We start from the raw sequence: 27,376 nt of genomic DNA on the forward strand, positions 1-27,376 counted from the left end.
TCTTGAGCTTCAGCCACACATACTCTCTTTACAAAGTCTATCCTCTCAATATGGCTGTACCATTTCAATGTGTACCTTTTCTTCTATTCCATTATTCCACATTTTACAATGAAAACCAAACATTTCTGGTATGGTTGATCTATTAATGTTTCCAATTAACATATTTATAGTTACATATTTAACATTACAAAAAATCTTTATTTTCTACAGAATCTGAGGAATGAGCTGGATCAACTGCTTGAGTACAAAATCAGTCATCCTGGCATCACAAGGTGGGACAGGAACAGCAAGGAGGGCATGCTCCTTCACACTATAGTTGACCTCATTAGTAGTGAACGAGGGACTTCACAGGACAGCTGCTATTATGATTCTGATGACCAGGATGATGATGGGTGTTGAGAGAGGGGAAGGTCGTCATCACCAACCAACAGCTTCACAAAGTATGAGATATTACATTTGATATTTCTTGTGAATGTGATACTTTAGATTTTGACAAAGGATATAATGTTCTCACATCATTCAGTAAAGATCTGAAGTAAATAGCAGGTTTTTATTCCTTCCTCATTCACCATGGTTTAAAATTTCAAATTGATTCCTCATAATATTCTAAGGAGCTTATTGAACATATAATGGGAGGAAGGCAACTCATGTCAAGAAAAGCTTCCTATTAGACAATGAATGTGATGGCAAGGCCACCAAAAAAACTGAAAGATGCTGGTGTAGATAATTTAGGGTCTGCAGTCAGTAGATAGAAGGGTGAGGGGTGAGGGGAGGATTATAATTCATGAGCCACCCCTTCCAAGATCCTATGGGCCCTGGTGCAATGCACTAGCTGATAATCCCTCTTTCCTCTCGGTGGAGTTGTGTGATGGTAGTTTCACTATAGGAGTCAGCAAGACATCAGAGAAATGAAGCCAACACACCATTGGTCTGCTGCTGCCACTATCCCCCTTACACCCAAAACATTACCAGTTGCATATTTTTTGTTTTATGGTCATTTTTTCGAGGCAGCTTACCATATACTATGTGATCCTAAAAAGATTTGCCCATTGTGGCACATGCCAGAAGGATTTAGATGGTGGACATGGATGAGAGGTGGGAAGCTGTTCTTGGGATGAACATATGGGTAGATTAGATCTTGTACACATAAATGTATGAATGAAGATAAAAGATAAATAAACTGTATAAAAAATTAAAGATGTCGCTAAGATTGGTTTTTCCTAGTATACTATTACAATAATACTTGTATATTGCTTCTTGATTTTATATTGAATTTCTCTCTCTCTCTCTCTCTCTCTCTCTCTCTCTCTCATGAAGTACAGTTATTTAGAATTATTTCTGATTTTTCATGTCACTATACACTTAATAAGGCATCAAAATTATAGAATTTTTATTTCACTTTGTGTTTTGTCATGCAACAGAAAATCAGAACAATTTTTATACTTTAGTTTTTGCTACTTCTTTTGATATTGTGGCTGTTTGACATAAATGATATTGACCAAGAACTCGTACGATTTCATCCTTCTCCAGGAGAACTTCCCTCCCGATTCCTCCTCCCTTGTAAAAAACAGAGTTTGTTCCCTGCAAATTCAACCATGATTTGAAGAGAAGCATGGATTAGCTACGTCCAGTAAATTACCTGCAGCATATTTTTTTGCTGAAAAAAAATAAAAATTCCACTTGTTATTTGACAACTGAAACAAGCAGAAAATATAGGTAATACTTCAGTATGAATGATTGTAAATTACATTTAAAAAAAACATTTCATTGACACTAAGTATGTCTTGCATAGCAAGAAGTACAGTGTTCATGTTTGCTTAGATTCACATCTCATATGCATGTCAGTAAAATCACTGTAGGTTATGATTAATACTCAAGAAACAAAGCAGTAATTGTGCAACATGCACCAGACACACAAACAACAAATGAATGTCCAAACTATTTCCCCACTACCTGTAGTCCAATATAGAGTTAAGTCTCACCCAGTGACAAGACAGGGTACTTACAGGAAAAGATTGCCTGCATGCATAAGTAGCCTATACAGTTACTTTCATTAGAACCCAGATCACAAAGTTTCCATTATCTTTCCCATATACAGCAGAGGCATGTCACATGCAAGCAATTTCATATTGTAGTGACAAGAGTTGAAATCATTAACATTTTGTATACAATAAAGTATAGCATTATCTAAAGAACACTATTAAAGCAGATATTTAAATTCATATAAAGGCATTCAGTAGCAATCATAAGTATCAACCACCAAATCATGGTGAAAGATCCCACATATGATTCTGCAGCATTTCATCATATTTGTCCTATAATACTAACATTCCTCTATGACAATTCTTCATACATCAAAGTATAGCATTATCTGAAGAACACCCTTAAAGCACATATCTCAATTCATACAAAGGCATTAAGTTGCAAGCTAGCATGAACATCAGCTACCAAAGCATACCACATGCTTGTTTTGCAACATTTAAAGTTATTTGTGCCATAATACTCACATTCCTTGATGACAGCTTTTCATCCTGTTAGGATTGTAATGGAGAAAGAATAACTTTTAAATATCATACATTTGTGAGATTCACTTGACCTAAATATTGTAACATACTTGCCTGTAATTATTTCAGGCAATGAACATTTTTTTTATGTATGTTTGTGTATGTATTTATCTATTTGAATATTACAGGGTTCAAATGGGGCACATAGTGACCTGTCTCCATATATCTACTTTTTTCAACTTTTCCATGAATGTATCCACATTATAATCTCTTCACTCAAGCCGTTCCAGATATCCACTGTCCTATGTAGAAAAGTAAACTTTTTGATATTCTTCAAACACTGATTCTTCATCATCTTCCTGGAATGTCCTCTTATCCATCTATCTCCATCTTGTGTCAGTGATACTAGGTCTTGTCTTTCTAAATTTTCCATATGGTCTACTATTGCTGTGCCCACCCCTACTCCTCACAGCTGTTGGGGTGGCTGCAGCAAAACCAAGAGGAATTTGTTTCGTGTGTTGAGGTGAGGCAAGCCAGTAGCGATCACACCAGGCAGACACAGGAAAAAAAACAAAAAACAAAGGCACGTGACATTCACCACCACTTCACAACACTGGTTGTCTCAGTACAATGCCAAGCAGGGTAGTCACAGGCACACTTTCACAACACTCTGTCACTAGCACAGGATGCAAGGTGAAGTGCAGGTGGAGACTTGGTCAGAGGTGCAGTGGGTAATACAGCCAGTCCAAGTTCCAGGTGGAGCTTGAATGCCAGTACCCTGCTATCTACGTCACCTCTGCACCTCTGTTCCGAAACTTCGCCGGTTCATGCACTCAGATGATGTATTTGAACCGTCTCATACACGCACGCACACATGGAGGCCATTCACCCGTTCCTACATTCGAATCAAGTATTCACATCATCTCGCGCACGTACACACACACACACACACACACCACGTATTGTAGTGGTTAGCATGCTCGACTAAAAATCGAGAGGGCCGGGTTCGAGTCCCGGTAGGCGGTGAGGCAAATGGGCAAACCTCTTAATGTGTGGCCCCTTTTCACCTAGCAGTAAATAGGTACGGGATGTAACTCGAGAGGTTGTGGCCTCGCTTTCCCGGTGTGTTGTGAATAGATGTGGTCTCAGTCCTACCCGAAGATCGGTCTATGAGCTCTGAGCTCACTCCGTAATGGGGAAGACTGGCTGGGTGACTAGCAGGTGACCGAGGTGAATTACACACACACACACACACACACACACACATGCACAACACTGCGTAGTGTAGTGGTTAGTATGCTCGGCTCACAATTGAGAGGGTCTGGGTTCAGATCCCGGAAAGCAGCGAAGCAAATGGGCAAGTCTCTTAATGTGTAGCCCCTGTTCATCTAGCAGTAAATAGATACCGGATGTAACTCGAGGGATTGTGGCCTCCCTCTCCCCTGGTGTGTGGAGTGTGTTGTGGTCTCAGTCCTACTCGAAGATCGGTCTATGAGCTCTGAGCTCGCTCCGTAATGGGGAAGGCTGGCTGGGTGACCAGCAGATGACCTTGGTGGTGGTGAAAAATCTTATACATCATTATTAGATCTCCTCTCTCCTGTCTATCTTTAAAAGCTGGTAGTCCCATTTCCTTTAGCTTTTCTTCATAAGTAAGGTCCTTAATTCATCTCAGGCATTATTTTTGTACCTGTCCTTTAGATTCTTTCTAATTTCTCAATATCCTTTTGCATTAGTGGAGACCACACCACTGCTGCATATTCAGGTCTGGGTCTTATCATAATAGTTATGATTTTTTTTCATCATACTCTTATCAATGTAATTACATGCCACCCTGATAATTTTCAGTGTCATATGTTGAAATAAGTAATCCATTTATGTCTTTCTGGGTGAGGGCATCTTATATAACCACTCACAAGTCTTTCTCTTCCTCCTCTTTGTTATAACCTCTTCTCCCATTTTGTATTCCCATGTAGGTCTTCTATTACTTTTATTTATTTCCATCACATGGCATTTCTTAGTATTAAATTCTAATTTCCACTTGTGGCTCCATTCCCAGATCTTATCAATACAGTATCTCCTTGCAATTCTTATTACTCACAAGAATTTTGCATCGTCTGCAAACAAATTTATGTGGCTGCTCAAGCCCTTGCCTTCTTGTATATAATTAATAAATATATTTGGAACATTATTGCTGCCAGCACTGAACCCTGTGGTATGCCACTAGTTACTGTGCTCCAACTGGATGAGGTGTCTTTTACCACAGTCATCATTTCTCTTGTCATTAAGTAGTCCCCTATTGAGATTAAGATTTTTCCTTGTATTCTTCCATGTTTTCTATTTTCCAAAAGTCTTTTATGTGGTACTCTACCAAAACCCTTTTTGGTATCCAAATACACTGTGTTGGTCCATCCAACTCTTCCTTGTACCTCATCTATTACTGTTGTGCAAAAATTTAGTGGATTTGTAATACACGATTTCACTTTTCTAAAACAGAATTGGGAGTTATTTACAATTCCAGATATTCCAGTCATTTCTTCCTTGATCACAATTTTGCAGATCTTTCCCATAACATTAGTCAGTGACATTGGTCTCTAATTTAGGGACTCAGTCTTTTTTCCCTCATTGTACATAGGCAGCATACTATTTGCTTTTTCCATTCCCTTGTTGCTCTCCTTTCCATCAAAGAGCTGTTGATCACATCCCAAATTGTTCCACCAGCTCTTCTCTACATTCTCTCAGTGTCCATTTTGACACTCCATTTGTACCTCTTTATATTGTTTCCTATTATTTCCGTTGTTTCTTTGATTTATTCCAAGCTACATCCTCACTCTTCTTAGCTTTTGCACATCTAGTATTATACTAGGTGTTTGCTCTCCTAAACTTTTCATTCCCTTGTATTTTCTAGGAATATTAATTTTCTTACTTCACTTGCACTGTTTTACCCTCCATGATTTCTTTCCAATTAATATTACCAAAATCTGCTTAATCCTTCAAATTTTGCTTTGGCATGATTCAATCTTCCTTGTTTGCATTTCAGTGTTTCTCAATCCCCCAATTCAACTTCAAAACTACAGGATCACTTTTCCCTATTGGGCTATAATATTTTATGGTTGGACATGGCTCTGGTCTTTTTGTTAATACATACCTTGCATTGTCCTTCACCCATTGATCCAGTGGACAATTTTACTATTGCCAGTTATAGCACATCTTCCCCATCATTGTTCAGCATAACCATTTATTTCCATTTCTTTGCAATTTACATTTTTACAGTTCAGGTATCCTCACAACTAGTACTTTTCTGTCCTTTCTTGACATGTTGCCCAAGCAGTTTAGCACTTCTTGCATTTCTTTGTATTTATCCATCTTCCATGTGCTCATGTTACTCTTGGATGGCACAGATATTACTATGATTCTCCTGCTTTCCCTCCCACTGGTCCTAATTATTATACTTAAAAGCGAGGGTCGCTTTCCTGATGTACGGAGAACTTGCATTGTTTCTTCTACAGGCACTTCAGGGTAAGTGGCATTGTTAGTTGTCAGATGGCTGGTAGTGCTGTTGCCTGCTTCAACTGCTTCCTTAGGCAATTTGTTACACGTGTATACAGCTCTAAGAGCCGTATTCAGAAACGCTTTGCTCTCTCACGACGACTATATATTTGATCATAAGGAGAAACTGTCTTGAAAACCCGGCTAGCTGTCTGGGACATGCTCTGTAATGGGGAAGGCTGGCTGGGTGACTACCGGGCGACCATAGTGAATTACACACACACACACACACACACTAAGTACCATGAAAGAAAATGACACACACACACACACACACACACACACGCTAAGTGAATGAAAGAAACACACACACACACAGCCACCTTCCCCTCCAACACCCTCCAGCTGGGAGCTGGGTGTCAGTGGTTCCAGCTGGTGGGCTCCCTCATAACGAAAGATAAGGCAACACACACACACACACACACACACACACACACACACACACACACACACACACACACACACACACACACACACAGCCACTTTCCCTTCCAACACCCTCCAGCTGAGAGCTGGGTGTCAGTGGTTCCAGCGAAAGATAAGGCAACACACACACACACACACACACACACACACACACACACACACACACACACACACACACACACACCAACCACCCCACACCCTGGGGCCTGGAGCCAGGTATCGGCCTGGGTCCAGCCGGGGGTGGGGGGTCGGCCCTCCCTTGATGACGTCACATATATTCGTTACGCAAATCATTTTGAAAATGAGGATTCCCAAAAAGACAGCAGGACACGAATGTTATAAAAATTCTGACTCGTTATCAATCGAAACTAACTTCTAAAATACAAAAACATTGCCGAGAAAAGGAATAATAAAAATAGCTCAAAAATATACTAAATAAAGTATTAGAACTTCGACTTGCTTAAACACAATTTCAAAGCCCACCAATTTCATTCAACTGAATCGATAACGTTTTTCAAAAATTATGACTATCATTTCGATATATCAAAACCTGGCAACTCGCCCTATTAGAAAAATAATATTTAAAAATGACGTTGTTTACAATATTAACAGGACTACATATCATTCTTAAAGTCCACATCTTTAACTTCTCAGGAGCCTTGCACACTTTTCTCATGATAAACCATCTTTTGAAAACACAAACACTTCGCTACAACCTCAAATAAAAAATCACAGATAGCGGAGGTAAAATTTTAGCGTATTTTGGCCCTCCCATTCAAGTCATAAACACCCTCTACATCACCGTACTTCACTCAACTCAAGCATGGAAGACACGTAAAACACTGCGAACTATCATTAGAAACCCTTAAAAGGCACTTGTGACTCGAAATAAATGAACTGAGACAAATATAAATAATAGTGGAAGTCGAGCATCTGGGACCGGCATTTTGGGCGGGAGTTGGTGATGACGTCACAGCCTGGGGCTCGTGACGTCATGGGTAGGCCCGCTTCTTCTCACTGAGCCTCCATAGCACACAAATCAGGTAATTGCGGATATATCTCAACAACTGACATGAAAGATTAGGCCTATGGCTCCACTTTGTGACCTGTCTGGCCTGTAATGAGTGAGAGATGAGGCAGATAATGGCTGAGAGAGAGGCGGCGGGTCAGGGGATCGGTTTGTTTACGCTTTCATGATTTGAATTATTTGGTTTTTATAAGTATGTGCAGGTGTTAGTTCACTGATATGTTGTCCTGGAGGCTACCAACGTTAGGTTATGACATGGCACCACCGTGAAATGATGAGTTACACCAATATATTACTTACGTTAGCCAAAGACTGCTCGGCGGCGGCTGTCCGTGTCACAACAGGCACCCACACTCCACTGTCAACTTTGTGTCCTCAACCATGTTTAAATAGTTAACCTCTGATTACTGAGAGACTACACACACAATATTCTCTTCGCTACTATAGATATCACTATTATCGGTATCTTCATCTCCAACACTCCCGTCCCGGTAAGGTGTTAGTACCATTAACGTCTCGGTACGCTCCTACTACTACTGTTGTTCGTTGATTAAGATTTTTTTTTCTACTAGGTTTTTTGCCATGTGGCTGAGAACAATATGTTCCTTGATTTTACAACAGCATGTTAGTACTATTGGCCCGTGGTTGGAAAGGTACGTTATATATTTTTCTCCTTTCTTATATATGGCAACTACTCAACTATAGTTACTCTAGCATTGAGCCAGTCCCCCAGGAAGTCTTCCGGTGATTTGATTTGATTTGATAAGTTTATTGTTGAAAAAAAAAGTACAACAAAGGAGATGGGAAGAGCCTGCCACCCATCTCCCAAACAAATGTTCATAGAGAAAAAATGTATTGCCGCCCCTCACTCCCGGCTGGACCCAGGCCAATACCTGGCTCCAGGCCCGAGGATGTGGGGGTGACTGTGTGTGTGTGTGTGTGTGTGTGTGTGTGTTGCCTTATCTTTCGTTATGAGGGAGTCCACCAGCTGGAACCACTGACACCCAGCTCCCAGCTGGAGGGTGTTGGAGGGGAAGGTGGCTGTGTGTGTGTGTGTGTGTGTCATTTTCTTTCATGGTACTTAGTGTGTGTGTGTGTGTGTGTGTGTGTAATTCACTATGGTCGCCCGGTAGTCACCCAGCCAGCCTTCCCCATTACGGAGCAAGCTCAGAGCTCATAGAGCGATCTTCGGATAGGACTGAGACTGTGTGTGTTGCTGTTTGTTTGTTTGTTTGATCTGCTGCAGGCTCTGACGAGACAGCCAGACGTTACCCTACGGAACGAGCTCAGAGCTCATTATTTCCGATCTTCGGATAGGCCTGAGACCAGGCACACACCACACACCGGGACAACAAGGTCACAACTCCTCGATTTACATCCCGTACCTACTCACTGCTAGGTGAACAGAGGCTACACGTGAAAGGAGACACACCCAAATATCTCCACCCGGCCGGGGAATCGAACCTCTGGCTTGTGAAGCCAGCGCTCTAACCACTGAGCTACCGGGCGTGTGTGTGTGTGTGTGTGTGTTGCCTTATCTTTCGTTATGAGGGAGCCCACCTGCTGGAACCACTGACACCCAGCTCCCAGCTGGAGGGTGTTGGAGGGGGAGGTGTGTGTGTGTGTGTGTGTCCATTTCTTTCATGGTACTTAGCGTGTGTGTGTGTGTGTGTGATTCACTATGGTCGCCCGGTAGTCACCCAGCCAGCCTTCCCCATTACGGAACAAGCTCAGAGCACATAGACAGATCTTCGGATAGGACTCAGACTGTGTGTGTGTGTGTGTGTGTGTCGTTATTTCACCGTTCTGTATACGTTTCATCTCTGGCGTCCCTCTTTATTATCCTAGTCTGTCAACACAAACTGCAAGTAATAGCGTATAGCGAAATGTGTCCTATTCTTAGCGCTTATTGAGCAAGGGGAAGCTATGATATGTAGGAAACACATAGCCCGGAGCAAAGCAAGGTGCCTCTATCGCCTCGCCTCGCCCCGCCGTGTTAACCCCTGCAGTAACATGACGTGTTTTCATATTTATTCTGGCTATTACTCAATGATTTTATACAGCTTCACAAACTTATGTGGGGATTAAAATAGTGAAAACTGGCCAGTAATCTCTGACACCGTAGACCCTTCTTATTGTAAGCAAAATCATCTAATCACACACAAACTATCGTAAAAATGCCACTTAAGGGATTAGACTCGACTCACTCAGACGCCCATAACTGAGTGCATGGCGGTAATTCAGTGCTGGATATCTTAATAACAACAGTGCCCACAGAGATAGATTGAGAGTTTATGTTTTCACCCGACATGTTAAAACTTTCCATCGTCGTTCGTGGAGTGGCTGGCGAGACCAAATCAAGGTTCCTCGCAACCCGCCACCCGTCCCGGCCACGGATCCGCCGTGTGGTGCCGACACATTATTCATTCTTAGAGCGGTAGGAAGCAGCACAGAGGCTAAACGGTACAAACGTCAAGCGGTACCGGAAATGATGCCGGCACATTCAGTCGTACGAGTACAGACGCGTCTCGCCGAGCTACCGAGACAGCGCTGACGCGCCAGGGCAGCCAGTCGGTACCAGTGTGGAGCGGTACCGAGAGTGAGAATGACTCAATGTTACCGTCTTACCCATCACCGCTCGCCTTGAGCCACCTCCACACTGTATACAATTTGCTCAGTACCGTTTCGGCTATTTACCGGTACGGAAATTTTTTTACCGGTACAGTACCGTTAAGGCTGGTACTTGCCCACCACTAATGAACTGGCCACATCCAGATTTGTTGCCATCCACTGAACCATCACAGTAAACATGTACAGCCTGCACCCTTGAGTAGTTGGACAATTTATGCATAAAAAGATCTTTAAGTTCATGTGGGAACCAGTTATATTTAGAAGCAGCAAGTTTTTCTATATCTACACTGACTTTGTGAGGTCTCCAAGAGGGGGAACCAGAGGTGGTAACAACATTGAGGTAGGAGTCAAGGACATCAAATTTGGTTAGTGATGTTAAAAGCTGTCTCAAGTAAGAGTTAGCAGGGGCCCTGGGGTTAGCATGAAGGTGGGCAAGGGAACACAAGGGTTGGCTGGCACCATTACATGCCATCCGACACAGTGCACGGCAGGTGATTTCCTGTATTCGACAAACAATGGTGGGGAGGTCCAATTCTGCTCGGAGAACTTCAAGCTTTGCAGTCTTGGGGCAGCCTAAGATTACTCTCATGCTCTCATTCTGAATGTACTCAAGGGGTTTCAGCTGTGTTGGACTATACCGAAACAAGACTGGAGCAGCATAGTCTATTAAAGCCCTGATAACAGAAATGTAGAACATCCTAAGCACTGGGATACCCACACCATAGCCCCTGTGAGCTAGCACTCGTAGGGGAGCAAGCCGTAACAAACATTGATTGCGAACATAGGTAATACAGTGAGAATCCTTAGTAAAACCGAGTTGAGCTCCCAAGTATTTATAGCACTGCACACGACTGATTTTTATGGAATTTATGCTTGGTGGTCTGCAAACTCTGGGAGTTGCTTGAAATTTAGTTTTAGTTTCATTGATGACAAGGCCCATGTCAGTACACAGGGACTCAAGATGGCTTAAGGCCGAGGTAAGGGTCCGAGGAGCATTACACTGTAGCAAGATGTCGTCAGCATAGACAATTACCTCTGTGCCCTGGGGAAAAGGATATCTGGCAATTTTATCCATAAGTATATTGAAAAGCATGGGGCTGAGTACACCCCTGCGGTGTACCCAAGTCAAAATTCCTTCAGCAGAGACTGCCCCCTGGAGCCACACCTTTGCCTTCCTGTCACACAAATAATCCCAAATCCACCCCAATAACTTTCCTTTAACACCCTTCAACATGAGTTCCTCAAGAATGACATCCCTGTTGGCCTTGTCAAAGGCACCCTTGAGATCAATAAAGGCACGACAGTTAACATTGGCATTACTGAGGCACTTAATAAAACAGTCACTGGTAGAGCGGCCCTTCATAAAACCATGCAAGTTTTGCGACAGAAGATCCCCCACTTTATAAAGTAACCGTCTTAATATGACTCTCCATCATCTTACAAAGACAACTAATTAAAGAAATAGGCCTGAAAGAACCATCACCCTTTGGAATAGGAATGATAACAGCAGTTTTCCATGAGGGAGGCAGACATCCTGAGGCATAAGACATGTTAAAAAGATCTAATATAGGATTTTCTGGCAAAACTAGCAATGCATTAAGTATATCATATGTAAGGCCATCCTGACCAAGTGCTGTGGACTGGCCCTGCTTTACTGCACAAAGGAGTTCATCGTGAGAAATTGGTACACAAGTATCATCAAGATGTAAGACTGGTGCATAAATTAGTCAGAATTGGTCTACATTCATCAGCATCCTTCTTCAACATCCTTAATTGCTGTTTTTTCATCTGTCATTTGAATTATTTATTTTGAGTTTCTGTCGTTATTCCACTACTCCATTTTTGCTAATGGCTAGATAATGATGGAAAGATATGGTGATGAACCTATGTTTGAGGGAATGGAAGTTGGATTTTCTCGCGTGAATACAGATAAAAAGTGCTTGTTAAGTACATCTGCTTTCTGTTGGTCATGACATAGCTTTTCATCATCTGTAAACTGTCACAAATCACTTCATTCACATATTCATTTTAAGCCTTCTACATCTTAGTGGAATTACAGACACAAGCTATTCAACGTTCCCTCTAATATCCCTTCTTTCCTAATCTCTCTCAGCTTTCAGAGAGAGAGAGAGAGAGAAAGTCCCAGGAGTTAGACGAACAGTGCGTGGCACATCGTTGTCAAGTTGTCAACGTCAACAGAAGAGCACCACTGAAAGAAGGCGGGACAGCATAGCTCGTCGAGGGTCTCCAGGTGGATTAAGGCTGCGGATCATTGAGTTACAAATATAGTGAGACTCAACTGATTGCAGATATTGTCTGGGTAAGTTGTCTGTAAGTCATGGGCACTTATAACGCAATTGCATGTGTAGTTAATATATAGGAGTGTGGTGTTTTCCGATGTCGCAGTAATCTGTATAGAGAAACTAGCCGTGTTGATATGATATGTACCGTAGATAACTTCACCCTCTTCTCCCAAGGATGATACATGTCAAATAGAATTAAGTTTGCAAAATATCATACAATATATATCTTGCATATATTTATTAAAAAAAAAAAAAAAAAAGTAAACATTTACAAATCCCTCGTATCATCGTACGCTACTGACAATTACCAGTAGTTCCGATTTAGTATATGTATCGCCGAAACAAGTACAGGGCCAATAGTATATATCAACTAAAACAATATAAAATTGCCCGTTAGCATCATGCCTATGTAACACTTCTTGTTTGGTTAGGTTTAATTAAGTTCAGATTTGTTCTCCTGATGTTATGTTTACCGCCTGATATTTTCATGCTTTATTCTTCTATGAATGATACACTCAACCAGTCATTTATAAACATGTATGAGTAGTGCTGCCTGTTTAACCTGATTGGAGTATCTGTCTTAAACTCTTGGGCCTGTCCCTTTCTTGTCCAGTCTGGCTGAACTTTGGGTGGCAAGGCCCACCAGGTGAGTTGACCAGGTCAGTAGGGTATTAGTTGCCAAAGTAAGATCAAGAAGATGACTGCCAACACAACAAGAACAGCAAGGGTATGCACCTTTTATATTTACCAACCTTTTATAACTTTTCAGAAGTTAATATATATTGCATGATATTCAGTATCTATAATTTCATCAGACATGTAAGTATTAATCTCAGAAGAGGCTAAGGTTATCTCCATATTCCCCCTATTCCAAACTGTCTGAATGTTATGTGACAGTCAATAGTCTTTCCATTCACTTAGAAAATCTAGATGTCCTTCACAGCAACTCATGTATGGGTGCTGTTGCCATTTGTATATGATGACGACACCATTGGTATGTACTTATATAAGGTGGTGACTTGGTAGCTGGCTGGAGACTTGTCGAAGGCAGTGTGGCTAGTGTATGCGGTGGTCACAAATCACAGGTATACATTACACAAACACTTCAAATTTTTCTTGATGTACATTGAGTTTGATTGATAGTACAGCATTAGCAACATACGATAGCTAAAATAGTTTGTGGTGTGGTAGTAAGAAGTGCTCATGACTGAGTGAATCTATGCATGAAAGTGTGAGCTGATGAGAAGTGCTGGCCTGAGAATGAAGGTGGTGGTGAGAGTATTTTTAGAATACTGTACATATGAAGAATTGACAGAGAGAGAGAGAGAGAGAGACACGTGTGATATTTTATATGATGAAGAAAGAATTAAATGATGACAGGTACACTCCTCCATTTAGTGTTTTATATACACAGATCAAAGAAGAAATAAGAGAGATGGAAGAGAGAAGATAAAATCCTCTTAGCATTATCTAGAGTCTGAGTGTAGAGAATGTTGGGGAAGTTAATGCTGCTTTCAACAATTAGCAATCCTAAATGACCACTCAGTGGAACTCCCAGATGTATGCATGTATATTGATATGTAAAATAAAATGTACAGGGATAAGGTCACTGGTGAGAAAACTTGAAATAGTGTGATAGATAATGATAAAGATTTGCATGACATCAATTTTAAAGATAGACTCTCTTAACCACACAAACAGAAAGGTCATCACTTAAAGAACACAATAACCACAGGATATGATTCTCAAGGAGCCATGGACTTAAAAATGGTGATGGTACAACCCAGCAACTGGTGCTGGCAATTCTGTAAACTATACTCAGCTCAATGTAAAATGGTCACTTGAGTATGACCCTTGGTTTCACCAGGTTTCCCTCACTATTGTCACATCTCTATAGCTAGCTGTCTTTCTCTAACCCTGCTCCACCTTTCTCTCTCTCTCTCTCTCTCTCTCTCTCTCTCTCTCTCTCTCTCTCTCTCTCTCTTTTCTACAGTGGCAAGATTTTATGTAATTTCCTTAAGTGTTTAGATTGCATGTGGCAGCATCTCTTTCAGTATATTAAATATAATCCTTCCTTTTTCTTTTACAGGAACAACACAAGAATGATATCTGAGGTGGTATTGGTGTCAGTGATATATTGGATGTTTGGCTTGATGGTCGTGTTCCCCCCATGTGCAGCAGTAGCGGCAGGACTCACCATAGATGGACTGCTGGATCAATATTTGGGAAGCGAGTCCATCACCTTCATCCAGTACCACATGCGCAGAACAGCTGTAACCTGTATTCTCCATTCCCTACTGCTGCCTGGTGAGTCGTCTTATAGGATAACTTGTACAGATGATACTACTTCACTCTATATTCAGTGGGTTAAAGAACACAAACCCCCATAACCCTTCCATTATGATGTGCAACAATTCACAGAAGTAAAGTTAGCATATGAATTAGAGATTGACCAATATGGTTTTTTCAGGGCTGATACCGTTATTAATAGTCAAGGAGGCCGATAGCCAACATTCATTTGCAGTATATATATATATATATATATATATATATATATATATATATATATATATATATATATATATATATATATATATATAAACATGTTTTATTTTGCCTTATAAGTTTATTAACATGAGAGAATAGAGGGAAAGAATAGGAGGTGGGGGTGGAGGGGAGAATGGGAGAAATCTTCATAAGTTACTCCTGAAAGCGTTTTCTATGAAACTGCTCGCTATCAACAGATGGTAGGACCACTGCTGTCCTCCAAACTCACCCACACCACAACTTCTTCCTTGTATGTTCCTTGTTCTCCACTGTGTGTGTAAACACTGTGCATGCACAGCTTTCACTTGCTGATTGGCTGTTACTGTGGCTCTGCTTGTAACCAATCAGATGGTGCTGTGGGTGGGACAATGCTGGAGATAGAGTAGTGACAGCAGATGGAGCGGTGTGGCTGCATCAGAGCCAAAATAACCCAGTTTAAATTTATCTCTTATCGGCCATCAAATTTAAAAAGGCCAATGCCGATGTGTCAAAATGCTTACTATCGGCATTGATAATCGGCCCGGCCGATAATCAGTCGATCCCCAATATGAATATCTTTACAAGTACTATCTACAAGAAGGAAAGAAGAGGTTAATAGAATAGATTTTTCAATTTCTAGGCAGTGCAATTGTCATGTGGGGGGGAATGAAAAATAAAAATAGATAAATAAATAAAAAAAAAACCTACCATGAATAAAGGAAAGATTATGCAAGAACCTTTAAATTTATTTTGACACAAATGGTAGCAAAACTGCCGTTATCAGGCACTGGTTTTCAATTTAATTTTGACTGATGAACATGAACTACAAATCCACAAAACTTTGCCATGAATTGATAAAATTATATTAAATGAATTTCTCTCTCCTATAAATCACATCTGTTCGTTACAGTCCAGCCCACCGGAGAGAGAGAATACACACACTCACCTGAAAATAAGTACACAAAGGAAAAGAATTACAAAATATAATCACTACACAGCCTAGCATAGTGCGGCGGCGATACACACGGCTTTCACAGCTCATGGAAAGAAACACTGAAAACAATTACACGTCTTTGACGCCGCATGTATCATTAACAGAGAAAAGTGTACCACATGGTCACTTCCTCGAACACACATACTTAACTTGGGTCTAGTTACAGCAGGAGAAGAAATGGTGGGGACGGACGTACCATGGTGGGTGACGATCCTCCCCCTTCGCTTCACCTTACACTGCCGCCCAATTGATAATCTCGCTTTCCTCTATTCCTACATAATAATTCCTTAACAAACTAACATGCACACATGGACGCGCTGAGAGAGAGCAGTTGTCTTTGTTCGGCTGAAGAATGGGGGGAGACTGGGCCCGTGGGAACTTCCGTCCAACGGCTCTCCCAAGGCTTTGAAAATTGTTAGCAGACATCACAATAGGATTGGTGCAGAATAATTACAGAATTTTATTGACATTGCTAAAGAAATTAAGTAACTGAAAGACACTTTCCTGAACAGTTATGTTCTCCCTCTACTTCAGAGTGAAAAATTCATTAAAGTTCTGATTACAAAGCAAGTAAGTTTACGGTATTTTAATTGATGAGCTGGCTACTCTCTCGCCCTCTGAGACGCATCTGGTATACACATGTGTATGTATGTATACATGCGACCACGTTTGTCGCCACGCTTACAACTATGATTCTTAATTTCTAAAAAAAAATGAATATTATTATCCCCGGCACTACACAATGTCTGGAGCTGGCTGTGGAACAAGGAAAGATATCTCAGAGGTGAGTGAGGAGAGATATGTTAGATAGCAGTGAGAGTTAATGGCAAATTTTTGGGAATGTCATTCCTTTTGAAAAAAAATTTATTGCTCATAAACTCATAAATGTTCTCTTGCTGAAATTGGATGATTTTTATATGCCCTCATGGTATTTGATTTAATTTTTGTTAAATTTCTTTAGAACTGTTACATCTCTTTATTTTATTTATATTTTATCAAAATTCTCATTCTTCTCATCTGGTTTAGGGGAACTAACTTCTAGATATAGTAGCTGTGCAAAAAAGGCATAGTAACAGTATTAATTTGTTTGCATGTGTTTTTATTCTACAAATTTTTATTTTACTATGAATTTATTGAAGTTGGACAAATGTACATGGATTATTTTGCTGTATTCAGTTGAATTCCATGTATATGTATGTGTGTGTGTGTGTGTGTGTCCACAAATATGCATATGCAAAGATTTATGTACATATATGATTGCAGACACAGGTGTTTGCTCCCATATTATACTATTATACATAACATTTCCAGGATATGTGGTGACTTTAATGATGAGCAAGCCATGGATTTGTGACTTCCTTGATGTTCACTACCACTCCCAAGCCTCCACCCTTCTCCTTCTGGCATCTCTTCTCCCAAGTGCTGTTGTTGGCTGGATTGTGTCTAACTGGTGGGCCAGTGGTTGGCATAAGCATCCTCTGGCTGTCAGTCTTGCTGTCTATGCCCCAAACAATTCTCCAGATGCATGGAAGTTTGTGGCAGCTGATATCAACACAGAGTACAGGAGGTGAGTGTTACTTTCAAAACAGACTTTGTGTAATGGGGAAATGTGGAGCAGGGAATAAAACATATCAATAAGAAATAAACACTAAGCAGAAAATAAACAGGTACAATGAAGTAATATACAGTGGACCTTCGGACTTCAAACATCCTGGTCCTCAAACACTTCAGACTTTGAACAAAAAGTTCAATAAATTTTACTTCTTGAGATTGAACAAAATTTGGACTTTGAAAAACCCTAAGGCGACTGAATCTAGGCAAATCCGAATGACACTGGCACCGTTAGCAGGAGATAAACATCAGTTCCCTGTTTGTTTTGGTTGCACATTGTTGCCTTGCTCAGATTCCTAGCTGGGATCATGACATTTGACCTGTTTTTCATTTGACTAGAGTCACTTAACTAGGTAGGGTCACTGATCTCATAACTTACAAAAATATGTTTTGATTGACCACTGTAGTGACAAGGTGTAACCAAAAGGTTTTCATCAAGTTGTATTGAGGTATAGCCTCAAATGCAAAGATTACCCAGAAATAGCCATCTGTATTAGTACGTACATGATGCCAAGCTTGCCTTGGCTGGTAAGTCAATCCAGCCCCTCCATGAAGGTAAGGTGTTTTCTTAGGTATTATCAATAACACAGAGTAATTTTGACCAGAGTGGCACCCTACATAACACCATCTACATACCATCATCTGTGTGTGCTATGAAGCTTGCCACCAAAAGGTAAATCTGTAATACTGATTTTAGTTCAAATCTTATTTACTTAGGTAGGAATCTTGGATCTTGGAAAGGATTAAAATTATTTACGTTGTTTCCTATGAGGAAAACAGTTTGAGATCTTGAACAGTTTGGACATTGAACAACCTTCTGGAATGAGTTATGTTCGAGATCCAAGAGTCCACTGTATATGCTAGGTATGATAAAATATCTTCAGAATTATTGAAAATTTAATGACAGATAGAGCAACAGGTATTTTAGTTATCCTGTAAGTTTTTTTTATAAATCTCTCTGGTTTCATACTTAACCTTCTGCTCTTTTCATTCCTACCAGAGTGGATAAATTTACCAGTGGTGTATCAAGTGCATACAGAGTGGTGGCCACAGACAGCTGGCTGATGAAGGTGACAACTTATCGAGTACAGTTGATTAATTTGAGGGATGCTGTGCTCTCCTTGGAGGGAAGCCATGTCACTCAGGGCCCAGTACATGCAGCACCCATACCTGCACAGCAGCTGAGCATCAATGTTATGTCTGTCAGGGAGGGAGTACCTGCTTTTTGCATCAGGTGTGGAGGAGAGTTGTTTTAATTGGTTTGTAATACTTTTGCTGTTTTTTTCTTTTCTTTATTTAGCTTTTTTGTTTTTATGAGTAGAGGTTTTATTCTCTAGGTAGTTGGATTTTTTTTTTTATCTATGTGGGGTGGGGGATAGTTTACTTAAAAATGGCTCATCAAATAGGTACTAGTTGACTACTCAAGATATTGTGCTAATTGTTAATGTGCTACATGTCTGTCTTGTGGTTTAGAAAAGAGCTTGGAGGTGACAAGGTGTGAGTCTGAGTCTGCCTCCAGAGGACTGACACACTAGGGAAGTCAGTAGAGGTGTGAATGGTGGAGGATCATTCATATAGTGATATCAATCTGTGTGCATAAATTGAGTATGATATGTGTATAGTGCTATAGTTTCTATTTTTTCTCAAATTCATGCTTAGTGAATAGAAGTTCTGCTGCACTGATCCTTTATTTATTTATCCAGCACCTGATTTTCACTAACTCAGTATGTTTGTATTTTAGCATAATAGATCTAATTAAATTTGTTTTCTTAACCCAACAAGACTCGGTTCTATGGAGTTTGGTGAGCTCGAGCTTAAAGCAGTCAATCCAGTTGTCAATGCTCGCCAGATTGTTGTCCAGCAGAGCCTTTCTGATCTCTTTCTGGAAACATTCACCAAGACCATCCGCCTCAACCCCACAGCCACACCACCCAATGTGAGCCTCATGCACATACATGTCTTGCCCTGAGTGTATTTGTGTGTGTGTGTGTGTGTGTATTTTGGTCTCAGTCTAGTAATATTGTATCTAGATATATTTTTACATATCTACTTCATCTTCACTTGTAGTTTGACATCATGTATAGGAAACTTACTTGTTTGCCTATACCATTCATATAATAATACTAATTCTCTCTCTCTCTCTCTCTCTCTCTCTCTCTCTCTCTCTCTCTCTCTCTCTCTCTCTCTCTCTCTCTCTCTCTCTCTCTCTCAGAAGGAGAGGAATCTCTGCTTTGGTTGTCAGCAAATCCCCGCAAATGTAAGCTTGGACCGACGCTGTAATGCCGCAGGAGAAAGTACCAGCTGTCAGGAATGCCGCTGTCGACCTATGTGGTGTGTGTCCTGCCTTGGTAAATGGTGAGTGCCTGTGTGTGTGTGTGTGTGTGTGTGTGTGTGTGTGTGTGTGTGTGTTTGTTTGTTTGATCTGCTGCAGTCTCTGACGAGACAGCCAGACGTTACCCTATCTCCACCCGGCCGGGAATCGGAACGAGCTCAGAGCTCATTATTTCCGATCTTCGGATAGGCCTGAGACCAGGCACACACCACACACCGGGACAACAAGGTCACAACTCCTCGATTTACATCCCGTACCTACTCACTGCTAGGTGAACAGAGGCTACACGTGAAAGGAGAGACACCCAAATATCTCCACCCGGCCGGGGAATCGAACCCCGGTCCTCTGGCTTGTGAAGCCAGCGCTCTAACTACTGAGCTACCGTGTGTGTGTGTGTGTGTGTGTGTGTGTGTGTGTGTGTGTGTGTGTGTCACCTATGCTCATCTGGTTACCCAGCCAGCTCAGAGCTCTTACTAACTGATCTTTGAGCAGGACTGAGAACACTTACATGGCAGGAACTATTGACTGCCATCTTTGTACTACTAGCTGAGCATTGCTAACTACAGAGTAATATGTCTCCTAACAAGATTTTATATATATATATATATATATATATATATATATATATATATATATATATATATATATATATATATATATATATATATATATATATATATATATATATATATATATATATATATATATATATATATATATATATATATATATATATATATATACTATTGAAGATTTTTGCATCCTAACCATCAATTTTTTTGTGGTCTTACTCCATATTACACTTGTAAGTAAAGAATTAATTACTCCAGTTGCATTGCCATGATGTAAGGAAGCAGAAATTGTCCAAGGGAAGAGTGCTAGTGACACCTTTCTTTCTAGGGAGGTTAGCCCTTCTTAGCCTTTTGAGGTGCATATGATTATGAAAATAGTAATTATAGTAATAATAATGTGCCAGAGGAAATTATTGACAGAAATAGGAATAGGAGAGCAATGTGATAGGAAAGAGAAACTAAAAGGACAGTAGAGGAGATGTAAAGTGTAAGCTTGAAGAGAGAGAAAATAAGAGTTCTTGTATGTAGTAGGTAGGTGATGGAAGGTGAATGGAGAAAGGCTATTTTGATATATATATATATATATATATATATATATATATATATATATATATATATATATATATATATATATATATATATATATATATATATATATATATATATATATATATATATATATATATATATATATATATATATATATATGATGAGACATTAGAGGAAACAGTATTGTTTAGACCACAAGTCCCATTGAGAACTTTAGTCAAATGATTGTTGATTAGTATATATTTACATATACAACTGTGCACATGTGTTAACACATTCCAGTTGAAACTCATGATTGGAGTGTATTTACTCTTTATATTATGATGCTTCTGTTGTATTAGGCTTTATTTGAGCAACTTTCTAAATGCAATTACAAAATCATTGACAGTGAGTAATATCCATGAAAGAAACTTGTGCATGTTGTTAGACAGTAGCAGTACTTATAGGATTTGGATATGTAGAGTTAAGAAAATATCTGAATGCCTTTCATTTACCTCAAATAAATAAATCAGTGCACATATCACATACACAGGTTTGCCTCTCGTCAAGATCAGAACCACCCTGAGTCATGGCTGGCTTCCCGTGCTCCCTGCCCAACCTGCCGCTCCACTTTCTGCCTGTTGGATGTCTCTCTCATAGCGTAGCACAAACTGTCCTCCCCTGTAATTCGCCACACATCCCTGTTCATTCTTTAGTATCGTTATGCTAGTATCTTCCTCATGTTCTTCTCTCTCATCCTGCATCATTAGGCTTATCCCTATTTAACTCCTTCTGCACAAAATTTTACTTATAGTACATGACAGCTCATCAGTCTTATACCACAAAGAAACATGAGTGTTTTTATAAACCAAAGTATGTACTGTATGTCTAGATATATTGGTCAGTTGATGAATGAAAAGATACTTCATGTAGTGCTAATACAGGCAACCTCGCTTAACGAACGGGTTGCGTTCCTAAAACACTGTTCGTTAAGTAAATTTTTGTTAAGTGAACCAATTATAACAAGTTTGACCCCTGACTTGAACTTCCATTGAGAGTAAACAAAGCGAGAGTGCATCATAGTACAGTGAAAGATTTAATGAAAGTAAAAATTAAAAAGTTAAACATTTAGGCAGTTTAATTTAAGTCATTATAATGTACACTAATGTATGTATGTATGTACGTAACTTCATAATGTTGATAATCTTAAATTTATGAAGGGAGGGAGAGTGGAGCGGGAAAGACACTAACCGGCAACCTGTGGAATGTAAACAAAGGGCACATCATTGTACCGCATACAAAACTTATGTACCACATTTCCACAAGGCTTTCATTTTATCCATTGCAGTTTCACGGGTTCAGGTGGTTCTTTTAGCTTGCAAGGAAGATACGGTCTCACCAGCCTTCTTAATAGAGTCTGCTGACTTGAAAATAGTAGAGATGGAGTCAAGATGGTGGCGAGCAATGCTATTAGTTTTCTGGCCTCTCTCGTGTCTGTGAATAATATCCAGCCTCACTTTGAGAATAAGAGACTTCCTGGTCTTCATAGCAACGCTAGGCGACATTGCATGGTGTTTTGGTGACATGTTGAGCTAGGGAAGACGAGCTGCTGCTGACGCTGTTATTGTTTTGAACTAGGGGGAGTGAGTGGTGCATGTTTTGTCCACGAGAGGCGCTGGTGTATTCAAAAGCCTGTCGACTTGCATGATATGGCGGGGCTCTCAAACTTGGAAAAAATTACCTGGATAAAACTTCATTGAAGCGAGTTTGGTGTTCGTTAAATGAGCAGATGGTAGTAAAAGGAAGCGTTCGTTGTCGCGAAATTTCGATGTGTGAACCTTCGTTAAGTGGGAGTTGCCTGTATATTTTCAGTTATGAAACTATAGAGTATTTTTAACATCCAATATATGTAGTGCCTTTGATTAGAGATAAATTGATTTTTTATTGAATAACAAAACACACACACACACACACACACACTTACATTTGGGATTCATGAGTATTTCAGCCCACGATCAATGCACATCACCAAGAACTGATGATTGCAGGGTTGAAAAATATAAGAGCTGGACAAAGTTTTGAAGCATAAAATATCCCAAATTATGTACACACATATATACAAACTTTTACAAAGTTTAGTTTTCCACATAGAATGGTGGATATCTGGAATGGCTTGAGTGGAGAGATTGTAACAGCAGAAAATGAGAATGTATTTAAGGAAAAGTTGGATAACAGTTGGTATGGAGACAGGTTACTATGACTCTGCTCAAACCCTGTTATATACAACTATAGGTAAGTACAAAGCAAATACCCCACACACACACACACACACACACATCATTTACACAGTTTGATGGAGATAATTATGCTCTCATAATTTATCTCATAATTTATCTTGAGGCAGAATCTGAAGTGGAATGTGAATATTATAATTACATTGTGTTATTCATTCACTTAGGTAATATAAGTTATGAGTTAGTAGTCTTTCAGTTGGCATACATGACAGAGACAAGAATAGTTGATCTTACAATGTATTAATTTTTTTATTTTGTAAGAAAAGAATATTATCATTATTATCATCATCTTTGTCTTCATATCTTTTCCTCATTTTTTTCCTCTTAATATTATAGAATTAATTTATATTATCTTAAGATCATGTGATAAAGTTATTATATAAACTTTAGTAAATGCAAAAGCTACATATTTGTATTTGTTTCTTAATCCGAACAGCATCAGCCAATATTGATGTTGAGCACCATCTAGTAACTCTACCTATTTCATTCTTTCCTTCTTTGACTACTATTTTTCTTTAATTCTGACTATTTTTTCTTTCCTTTGATAAGTTTGTTTTCTATTTTATAAGATCAAGAGAAAACACATGCCTTGTGAAAGATGGTATCATGATACCAAGGTTGCCAGATTTTTTATTGTCATATTAGAAATAGAGATGTACCGATGCATCGGTATCGGAATTGGCGGTATCGGCCCATTTTTTGGGTATCTGTATCTGTATCGGTATCGGCTTATTTTATGCCGATACTTCCGATACCTAAAAGGAATTTACTATTTAGTGATATATTCGATATAAGATATTGATGATACCAAATTAATATAATACGGCGTATTAAGTTTCCGTGGTGATTACCTTATGTCATAGAATACTGTTTTCTGTGGTAATAAGCCACAACCTCTAAATTGGACGTGTATAGGCTGAACTCTGGCATCCTGTCACACGGTCAGTCATGAGTCACCACGCATTTTCACTCTCAGTCAGTCAGACGCTGCTCCTCCACCCACACAAAGTTCACACAAGTGAAAAGCTTATGTTTTTTAACTATAATCTAAGAATTTCAAACTTCAGATATTGAGAATCCAACAAAATTATTTGGTATATATATATATATAGTTAGGCATTTTGCATTATTGTAAATAACAGCATATTCTTATTATATTTATAATTAACAGTGCTAGTGCTAGCCTTTTCCAAGATATCTACTGGAATAAGTGGAAGCTCGAATTATATATGTATATTAATTTTAATGCAAGTTTAATTTTTGAGTTACTTGTGTTAACCTAAGGATGTAAAAATTCCATAACTAAGAAAGTAACGATTCTGTTTTGTAATCATGTGCATTGTGTATAATTTGTTGCATATTAATTATGTGTGTGTGTGTGTGTGTGTGTGTATTTACCTAATTGTATTTACCTAATTGTAACATACGGGAAAAGAGCTATGCTCGTACTGTCCCGTCTCCATATCTACTAATGTCCAGCTTTTTCTTAAAATCATGAATATTCCTTGCGTTGACCACTTCCATGTCTAAACTATTCCATGCTTCCACCCTTCTATGAGGGAAGCTATATTTTTTCACATCTCTCCTATAAGTGGCCATTTTTAGTTTTTTTCCCATGCCCTCTCGACATTCTTTCATTCCACATACACAGATCTTCCCTATCCATTTTTTCCATGCCAATCATCACTCTGTATATTGCTATCAGGTCTCCCCTTTCTCCTCTGTTTTCCAGGGTCGGAAGTTGCATTCTGTTCAGTCTGTCTTCATAAGTCAAATCTCTTAAGTCAGGCACCATTTTTGTTGCAGTCCTCTGTACTTTCTCTAGTTTCCTTATGTGTTTCTTTAAGTGTGTGTGTGTGTGTGTTTGTGTGTGTGTGTGTGTGGGGTGAGTAGGTGTGGGTGACCATTAGCTTCCATGATTAGTAGACATATGCACATCCAGGAGGTGGTTCATTTGTTCGGTTTTTTAACAACTAACTTAAAAATCACTTGTACACATGCTGGAGATAACCCATAAGTTACCCCTGAATAATGTAAGGAATCCTCTATATTTACCTGTCTTTTTTTCTCCCCTTGCTCATAACTTTTGGTCATGCAGTGTGTAGGATACTTGGTGATATGTCTGCCCTTTTATGTATTAATGTTACAAGTATGTGATATGAAAGCCTACATTTGTAAAGATAAAGTTATCTGAATATAAATTGCAATACATATTTTTGTAAATTAATGTTTCTTTATTATCACTGATTACAGTATATATAGCATTCAGCATAGACAAGTTACTGCTGCTTTTGTGAGATGTCTTTTAGGAATGAGTAGATGGATGGTACTTACAATGAATGAGTGATGCTACAGGAAAAAAGGTGAGAAACTTTTTTTGATTTCACATCTTTTATCTTTCATTCTTAAAAAATCTATATGTATCCATTTAGGAGGTATATTACATTTCAATTATTACAGTTTTCTTTTTTATTATTTTATATTCATGTTATGTACACTACATACACAACATTCTCAAGTTTTTCAGCATTACATTTTTTCCACAGTATTCTGTTATCCTTCCAATGACATTCATTCACATTATCCTATAATCTGCACTACATCAGAATTGCAAAACCTTCCTCCATCGTAGCATTCTATGTCTGCAGAGCTCCAAATATGCATTCCTTTTCATTATTTTCATCCTGCTTCACATCCAGTTAAGTTTTTGTCAAAATCAATCTTCCTCTCAGACAATCTTCAGCAACTGACACATTTACACTAAAGAATAACTATTAAATTCAATCATATTTGACACTTAGTGCCTACATCACAGTGGAGAAATGGTTATGATTAAAAGGAACTGAATTACTATTTTTTCATATGGGAGCTTCAGTGGTATATTTGAATTTCAGTTTTTAACCCTTAACCATCAGAAGTATTCTAAAGTGAAGAAATCATTTCCAAGCAAGCATGTGTGTTTGTGTTCAAAGGCATAGGTGAGTATTTGGGTATTTTTGTATTTTTATCTTACTTCTATAATTTCTTAAAGGAACATTTTATAATATAGATGATGATATATGACACAAAAAGCAAAGAATCGGATCGGTTATTTGTAAAATATGCTTCCAATTCAACAATTTTTTTCTCATTATATAATATTAGGTGCTTCCTGAGATGTACATGTATTCCCTACTATACAATTTACCATTATACAATATTTCACTTATGAAGGCCTCAGAACCATAGGGGCTCAAGCACCGCCTCCCCGATTTTCAAGGTATATATATCTTCGGAATTGGCAACTCTTCTTCTGTCTGGCTATGTTGTTTGCCACAGTTTTTGACTTCAATAAGGTTGAAAGTCTTGTAGAAGCCAGTGAACTCACAACCACTTGATTTGGGAAGCACGTGTTATGCTTGGTGGTTGAGCCAAGTGACGCTTCAATTTAAAACCAGACAGGCATAAAGTCAGCGAGAGTCAGCCAGCCAATGAGAGCATACGGCACACAGCCCATAGCCATCTCTCATCCAATCAGCATTTTTTTTCCATAAGAAATGTGTCACCCTGGACCAATCACCATGCTGCTATGTACATCAAGGATCTCCTGTCCTCATTACCCATACCAAGTACCAGTACTGCTGGGATATCCTGGCACCGCAGGATACTCTGCAGCATAATGGAGGACAGGGGGGAAGGTGACAGTGATTACAGAGGGGACAGAAAAGGCAACCCTTCCCCAACCTTCAACTTCTTTAGCAGATGTATAGTAACTTTAAGAATGAATACAAATTCTTCATACACAGTCTTTTCCTTTGACTAACAAATGTCACCTTTTTTATTCTTTTGTTTTACCATCATTATTACATTATTTTATTAATGACTTCTGTGACATCCCACTAATCATCCTTCAATTTGTTGCTTTCTTTTAAGTAACTCTTGTACAGTAGTATGTACCAGTACATACTTGTATATTTTTCTATTTTTCAATACATTTAGCCTATGATGCTATTCCTTTACCTAGATTACTGTATTATTAAATTATTTACTTCAGTTAAAACATTTTATCATGGTTTAAATCACAAGTTATGCAATGAAATATA

General features: G+C 39.1%; 2 protein-coding genes across 4 annotated transcripts in view; both read left to right on the forward strand.

Moving 5' to 3' along the window:
- The window catches only part of LOC123504545 (ATP-dependent DNA/RNA helicase DHX36-like), a 48,502-nt gene extending 47,962 nt beyond the window's left edge, over positions 1 to 540 (forward strand). Inside the window, 1 exon segment of the mRNA XM_045255149.1 lies at positions 211 to 540. Within this exon segment, the coding sequence (XP_045111084.1) occupies positions 211 to 399 (189 nt within the window). The 3' untranslated portion in view covers positions 400 to 540.
- An 11,757-nt stretch (positions 541 to 12,297) lies between these two features.
- LOC123504398 (transmembrane protein 129-like) lies at positions 12,298 to 27,079 on the forward strand. Of its 3 annotated transcripts, none has more exons than XM_045254861.1 (7): positions 12,298 to 12,454; positions 14,527 to 14,744; positions 17,269 to 17,524; positions 18,569 to 18,802; positions 19,351 to 19,504; positions 19,781 to 19,923; positions 26,829 to 27,079. In XM_045254861.1, coding segments are annotated over exons 2-7 (993 nt in total). In that variant the 5' UTR covers positions 12,298 to 12,454; positions 14,527 to 14,539; the 3' UTR covers positions 26,830 to 27,079. The 3 variants fall into 3 exon arrangements, with proteins under 3 accessions (XP_045110796.1, XP_045110793.1, XP_045110795.1); XM_045254858.1 differs by lacking the exon at positions 26,829 to 27,079 and adding an exon at positions 21,554 to 22,128; XM_045254860.1 differs by lacking the exon at positions 26,829 to 27,079 and adding an exon at positions 21,554 to 22,128 and having other exon boundaries at positions 19,784 to 19,923.
- Positions 27,080 to 27,376: the final 297 nt, after the last annotated feature.

This window comes from Portunus trituberculatus, chromosome 16 (genome assembly GCF_017591435.1).
Source record: "Portunus trituberculatus isolate SZX2019 chromosome 16, ASM1759143v1, whole genome shotgun sequence".
NCBI lineage: Eukaryota > Metazoa > Arthropoda > Malacostraca > Decapoda > Portunidae > Portunus > Portunus trituberculatus.

What these genes read in the sequence shown, in the direction of transcription:
- LOC123504398 (XM_045254858.1), top strand. Translation starts at nt 14,540, where the DNA reads ATGATATCTGAGGTGGTATTGGTGTCAGTGATATATTGGATGTTTGGC. An exon ending in CCATTCCCTACTGCTGCCTG is followed by an intron (nt 14,745 to 17,268) that starts GTGAGTCGTCTT and finishes TAACATTTCCAG; the next exon opens with GATATGTGGTGACTTTAATG. An exon ending in CCACAGCCACACCACCCAAT is followed by an intron (nt 19,505 to 19,780) that starts GTGAGCCTCATG and finishes TCTCTCTCTCAG; the next exon opens with AAGGAGAGGAATCTCTGCTT.